Genomic DNA, 7,559 nt, shown 5'->3' with positions numbered 1-7,559 from the left:
TTTCCCCTCTGAGAGTGAAGGGGCCAAGGTACTCTTTATTCACCTGTACTGCTATTTTAAAAATGTAATGACCTGTTGGATGTATTCTTTTAGTATACACTGTTTATTGAGCCACGTTGCTTTTTTTTTTTTTTTTTTTTCAACTTCCGAACACATACTGTACCTCTAAGCAAAAGTTATCACCCAGGCGGCCAGAACGAAAGCAGAAGACTAAGAAAAAAAATAATCAAGGATAAACACAGAAAATAAATAGGAAAAAAAAAAAAAATCCTTAACCACTCAATGAGAGCAGGCAGTTTATCGAAAAGAAAACCCATAGCAACTCACTGAGAAGTGGTTTTAATACACAACCAAGTCTTGTTTGTTAGGAACTCATTTCACAGTCTATACATTGAGAATGAAATGTTCTCTTCCCATGCAACTTTATATATATAATCATATATCTTTAAATATATAGATGTATGTATGTGTGTATATATATATATATATATATATATATATACGCATACATACATATATACATATATATATATATATATATAATTTATATTTAAAGATATACAAATAGTTTTCCTTCATTGATTTCATAGGTCCTGTAATTTTCTTGAATCTTCACTTCACTGTAAGTGCAAGATGATCGAAGATATAAACTTATTCTAGTCTGCTTCCAGTCGGATGTAGTTTTTACACTCAAGTGTCAAGGCAAGGTCCGATGATAGCAATACCCAAACTCAATTTTCTGCACTCCCCCCGTGTGGGGGAAAAAGCATTAGAAATAATAATGATGAATTTAACTTGGGCCCTTGTATTGCTGTGTTTTTTGTATTTGATGAGTGGTATTACGCATTATCTCTGGTCCACCTCAGATGGGTTAGCCTTGGCATTCTCACTCGTTTCCTCGCCCTGTTCCACGGCGTACATCTCCTCCAAGCCCTCCTCGCTGTCATTCTCCTCTGATTCGGTTAAGAGCTCCTCATCTTTGTATTCTGCCACATCCACCGCTATCCCCAGGTGCTCCTTGAGTTTGCCGTGGTGTTTGACATGGTAACGTTGGTTCTGGAAGAACTTGATGATGGTGTGTTTAGGCAGATCCAGCTGGGCAGACAATGTGTGGATGGCCTCCTGGTCAGGATAGAGACCAACATCATGGATGAAGCTCTGAAGGATGCCCAAAGCCTCCAGTGAGATTTTGGTGCGTGATCTTGGCTTTTTGGTACAGCCATCCTCGGAGGGAGGTGGAGCAGGCGGGGCCTCTTCTCTTGGAGGTGAGGTCTCTTTGGCTGGCTGGGACAGTTGTCTATGTAGAACCTGTGAAACAAGAAAGAGTTAACATCACTACACATTACTATATTAAAGTAAAAAATGGCAGTGAACTTTTTTACATAAAGAAATATATATAGAGAGAGAGAATGTGAGACAAGGCCACTCACTGACTGAACAGTAGCTGTGCCTGTGTGCTTTGAGCCAGGAACTTAGATACAGTGTGAAGACATTACACTACATATATGATATAGCTATAAAATCCGATCCGTGGCTGTCCTATCTTTGATTTCCTTACTGTATTATGTGGAGGTCCTTTGTTTGTGATACAAACCTTGAACAATCTAATTGCTCTATTTTCCAACTACTGTGTCTTCCTGGAGATTAAACGGGAGAAATTCCAGTAGCCCAGTGCGCATGCAAATCTCCTTGCCAATGAAGTCTTGTACTCGTTCCCCGATTTAATCAAACACTATTAATAAAACATGTGAGTAGGAAAGAACATCGGCTTGTTTGCTGAAAGTTGACTACAGCAGATAAAGCGTCTCGCCTGCAATCTTCGTGTGCTGAAATATGTTTTGAAGGGGGGAATGGAAACCAGCTGGAACCCATGTGTAAAATATAATGGTCGCTGCCTGGAGGGAAGGAAGTGAGATATTGAATGAATGAGTTCAGGAAAGTGTATAATGTACTGTATCATTATGCCAGTGATCTGGATTACATGTAATAAGCACTAGTTTAGTGGTATTTTTTTTATCAGACAAGGAATTAATAGGACGCAAACACGAGTTACCAACACATTGTGTGGGTCGATCCTCCAAGTCTTTCCAGCCGGGTTTAGGAGAGTGGAGTTCATGTGACCTGGAATGTGTGTGTTCGGCAGAATGAATGTGTGGATAGCTTCTAGCCTTGCGAGTCCTCAATTGCATTTGGTTTTGGCCACACATGAGTCATTTCTGGTTATTCTCTCATTGATTTTGTCTACAATGACAATGGCATGGTGGTTGTCTTCTAAAATACGCCTCCCTCAATAAAAAAAGGAGACGGTGAACCAGAAAACCCTTCCATTTATAATGGAACAAAGCCAAATTGTAATTTGGCCTTCAACTCTGGGAGAAGGGAGAACAGATAGAGGAAGGACAAAAGAGAGATACTAATGCCAAGAAGGGACCGCAGTGATCTATAAACAGCAACTAGGTGATATATCTAATTACAATATGTGCGTCATGTAAATCCTGCCCAACTCCTCCTACTGACACTCCCCATATCGCAAGATGGTGCATGTTGGACAAGAATGGAGAGCATGTACAGATGTATCGGCCGTTATTGCCCCTGCTGGCGTAATGCAGCGGGACACGCAAAACGCGCAAGCAACTGCCATTGTAAATGCATTGGCTAAAGCACCGGCGGGTGCAATAACGTCGGCTACATCTGTACCATGATAGACTGACACCGGATTAAAATGCCATCGTTGAACCCCCCAAATGCCTTTATAGATAGGGAAAGATGTAAACACAAAAGAGCAAAGTTTTCATCTGTGTCAATTTGCATCAACAGCAGATTTATGAAGCTTGTTAATCTTGATTCTTACATTTAGCTATTGCCACCTACGCATGGAGGATTTATTTGACACAAATAGTGAAGACAACTGTGCCAGTTATAGGTGTCTTATTATAATGACCCCGACTGTGTCCTCCACACTCCCTATATGCTCATTGGCACAGGTGGAGCAAAGCACCTTGATACTGTACATTGATGAAAACTCAGTCAAAATAATGCAATTTGCACCTGTTTTTGGAGCCATGCTCCAGTTACTGACACTGGAACCATATCCGTCACAGACCCCTGATGGTTCCCAGGTGGCTTCACCAAAAATACTGGACACAAAGGTGAAAGGTGCGAGACAGACACACACACGCTCGAGACACACACACACATCCATGCTGTTTCCTCCTCTCCTTGGCCCCACCCTCAGGCTCCTTACACCTCCTCCTGATTGGCTGCTGCTGGGTAATGCAGCCAATCAGGATGGAGGAAGCTGCCCAGCCCCCTAGCAACAGCTCTGTTCTATCCCTGATTGGGGGTTGTCCCTCGCCCGCAAACAGATTAGGTCACTGTCTCAAGAGAGGTAATACCGGGCATATACATGTCCAGTATTACCTATTATTTTTTACTGGACAGTGTCCAAATACAGGACAGTCCGGTTCAATACTGGACACTTGTCAACCCTAGGCCCAGCAGATACTATATACAGTATTTTGCTAACATGCTATTTCAGTAGCATGATCTCAAACTGCGCACAATCACAATACGCTGTGGCCCAGATCCGCAAAAGCACTTCTTTACTTACTCATATGAATGGCAGTGACGACATGCTAAAGCTCAGCACCCTTTTGTGGATCTGCGCCTTTGTTTCAATTGCTTTATTCTGGGTGCAAATTCATGCAAGAAACTGGTTAATCTCTGCGCTTTTTAGACTGAAATGGCCAAATACCCAAGAGAGTCTGGGTATCATTAAATAGAAGTATATATATATATATATATATATTTACAATGTGAAATTGTAGAGTACAGGTGTTACCTTACATTTTTTACTTCAGGCAGGTTTAATATACTTTGGTTTCCTTTTTTTTTTTTACAATTTCTCCTTGCGGGTTCTAGTCGAGGGAAGAAAATAAGAACGGCGTTCTTCAATATAAGAAGAGCGTGTCAAGGAAAATCAATAGACGCGTGCAAAATGGTAGGAAGTCAGACACAGAAATATGTGTTCAATTTCATCTGGCTCTGGCCTGAGTTTCCTTTAATATTGTATCTTTGTTGCTCATGGCAGATCTTGTATATTGTTTTTATACAGCGCAGGTTAATAATTGTCTGGCAACGTGATTATGTGAAATGGGGGTGGTGTTGGGATGTATTGTTTATCAGGCTTAAAGGTGAACTACTGTTTACTGACATGTGCTTAAAGCAGCAATACTACATTCCCTCCTCATTTTTATTATTTGTATATGTAAAGCGTGTGACAATGTATAATTCTACATTGTTACCGAAGCTGGCAATCGTTTGGTGCCCCTGATAAACATCCGAAAAAATCCAGATTGTGTGCCAAACGAAATGGCCGCTTCTGACATAGTAGAGTTATCCTGTGAGTGATGTCTGGGGCTCAAGGGAGTGGGACATACTGAAGCTTTGAAGGAAAACTTGTTAGAAAGCTTTTGAAGCAATGCTGAGAGGCCTTCAATGATAAGACATCAGTAATTTCTTAGAAGACCTGACCCTGGGCAAGTATATGAGACATAAGCATACGTAAGTCTTGTAGGAGGATAGTACTGAACTAGACTCTCCCTCTATCTAGAGAAAGGATGAGTCATTTGTGTCCCAGTACACAGAGAAACCTCAACATTTTCAAGAACATCCAATGTAAATGAAATTGTTCTCATAATAAGTAGTTTGTGATATCCAATGATCTTCAAACTTGCAGGGCATCGGTCCAAGCGTGCGTCACGCAGGATAGGTAGACGGAGAAAATATGTCACAAAGCAAAAAAAAAAGCACCGCACCACAAAAAAAAATGGCAGTAAAAGAGGGTGAGCTAAAAAAACGATTTATTGCACAAACGGAGGTTCACACCGACATGTTTCGCTCAGGGGAGCTTTATCAAAGAGCTTTGATAAAGCTCCCATGATCGAAACATGGCGGTGTGATGATCCTCCGTTTGTGCAATAAATCGTTTTTTTTAGCTCACCCTCTTTTACTGCCATTTTGTTTTGTGGTGCGGTGCTTTTTGGCTTTGTGACATTTTTTTTCTCCGCTTCTGACATAGGACTGCAGTCTGTGAAATGCTGCAGCTGATATGCTTCATTATATTACTACGTGTAACACATTATTGTTACAGCTTTCAGAGTAATAGACAGTATGCTGTTTGGAACACAGCCACACATCTGTTTGCGATACTTTGTTGCCAAAGGAAAGAACTCAAAAAGATGTGTGTCAGAGCCTGTTTCAAAAGAGGAAGTGGATGTGACTTTCTAAACGTTTGCTGTAGCAACCAAAGGATGATCAGTATATTAAAAAAAATATTAAAATGGCATTAGGAGTTTAAAGAAAAATGCAGCCAGTGTTGTCTAATACTACGAACTGATTTAGTTTAAAATAAAGTATACAGTACAGGATTTTACCCGTTTTGCTGCTTTAACTCCTTCAAAGCAAGAAGGCCCAAAAACACATGGTTGGCGCAGCAGTAGTTTCGTTATTTCATCCTTACAATTACCTAAAAAGCAATGTATTATGCTGCAATACTGTGTTCTGGTATTAACGTAGCACTATTTCTAGACACACTGAATATGTGCTACATGACAATTTGCTACAACATTGAGCGTCAGGTGTGCAGAAATAATGGCACTTGCATTACTTAGGGGACTAATATCAAGCTCTGAATCTCCGGATCGTATTGTACGTATTAAGGTACGGTGCTTTGGCCCAATGTTTAGCTGCTTTACCAGTAAGATGTACTGTATGGAGAATGGTGACATGGTTTTATCAACATATTATGAAAGTACGTGTCATCATTTCTGTGTAAGAAACTCATGTCACATGTTTCAAACCCAACTGATACACATCCTTCTGACATAGACAGAACCAGACTGAATAGAAAATGGCAGACACATTGCATGGACTCAATATGGGTTATTCATTAAGATGCGATAGTGTTGATCGGGACGATCAGGACGATATTACACCAAGCCCCCTATTGACTTCAATGGAAGTGAACTGAGGATACATTGTAACTGTTTAAAGGCATGTTAGTAACCAAAACCCCAGGTGAGGCATTGTTGGGGATAAATTCTATATCTGTCCATGTGGCTGATCGGTGCATTTTCGGCCAACATTCCCATATTGACTTCCACTTGTCTGCTTCGGCGGATACAGAATAAGCCTTAAATCAGATGCTGTCCTGATACTCAGTGCCCAATTCTATGTGCCATAGATCTCTCTGCACCTTGTAAGGGAAGCTTGAAAAAAGCATTCAAATAAATGGAACACAGAGCTTTGATGACCAGGCGCAGACACCTCCCAATCTATTGAATAAGGTTCTTCGACCACTGCAAGCCCCTCCGGTTGTGAAGACATTACAGGGTCAAGGATCTCCAACCTACATATGTCATATGAGGCTAGGACATTGCCCTTCAGTTGCTTAATATATATATATATATACATATATATATATATATAAAAAGCAACTGTAAATATTACTGTATGTTCATTTGCATGTCTTAGACAGGTCTGCAACCCTGTCTTTCCCCATTGTCACCCAGCATACAGCACTTCCACTGCAGCAAGGGATTCTGGGAAATGACATGCAAATGAGCACTCAGTGCCACCTTTTGTCTCATATATATGTGTGGTTTAGGATTATAATACTTCGCTTAAGCTGCCCTGTGTGTCTGAATTGCTGCTGGGTTTTCCCAAGTCCTGTCATTAAGGGCACTGGTGGCGAGGGAGAAGTTGACCTGGTTTTTACGCTGCCACGCTGGTATTTTTAACTAACCACGACTATTCATGTATGACCCTCCTGGGACCAGGGTGATCTCATGTTTTCTGACCCCTTAATAAGCAATGGTTTTAAATACTTATGGACACTGACGTCTGTGACGTCACGGTCGTGACATCAGACGATCTAGGTCAGAGATTATGTCCCTTCACTGCATTGCTTTACTGAACAAAGAAATGTGTTCTGAAACGTAGGAGGGGATCCCCAAAGGGCCGTTTTAAAACATTTTTTTTTGTCCATCAAAGCAATTAGCAAGATTATATTAACCCCATCACTGCCAGAGGGGTCTGCCACACAGTGCAAAGCAAACGCAAAGAAAACCTATGAAAAGATCTTTAAAAATTGACATTTTGCCACTGTGAAATTTCTTAAATACTACTGCAAACGTCAACAGTGTTAGGCCTGGGACCCGGTGCGCCCGGCGGCGCGGGCGGCCACACGCGAGTTCCCCACCAGCAGGGGAATCCTGCGGAGCCGGTCCCGGTCCCCCCTGGCGGCACAGCGCACTACACGCTGTGGCGCGTCAGCCGCTATGGGATACAAGAGAATGGTGATCCCTAGCGTTGACACATCACGTGGTGTGGCTGTGAGCCAATGGGGAGGGGAGGCTTCGGGAGGAGGAGAGGCTTCAAGGAGCGGGGAGGAGTGTGGAGTGAAAGCAGCGTGAGTGCCTGTCTGTGTGTGTGTCTGAGTGCGTGCGTGCCTGTCTGTGTGTGTGTATGTGTGTGCCTGAGTGCGAGTGCCTGCCTCT

At 42.0% G+C, this 7,559-nt stretch overlaps 1 protein-coding gene across 10 annotated transcripts in view; it reads right to left on the bottom strand.

The window, feature by feature from the left end:
• Window positions 1-541: 541 nt before the first annotated feature.
• The window catches only part of SATB2 (SATB homeobox 2), a 121,520-nt gene continuing 114,502 nt past the window's right edge, over window positions 542-7,559 (bottom strand). For all 10 annotated transcript variants that reach the window (XM_075608712.1, XM_075608714.1, XM_075608719.1 and 7 more), the window contains one exon: window positions 542-1,308. In XM_075608712.1, coding sequence (XP_075464827.1) covers window positions 847-1,308 — 462 coding nt within the window. In that variant the 3' untranslated portion in view covers window positions 542-846. The remainder of the gene's footprint in view (window positions 1,309-7,559) is intronic.

This window comes from Ascaphus truei, chromosome 7 (assembly GCF_040206685.1).
Source record: "Ascaphus truei isolate aAscTru1 chromosome 7, aAscTru1.hap1, whole genome shotgun sequence".
NCBI lineage: Eukaryota > Metazoa > Chordata > Amphibia > Anura > Ascaphidae > Ascaphus > Ascaphus truei.
Note: the sequence above shows the minus strand (reverse complement) of the source record. Positions and strands in the feature narration are given on the sequence as shown.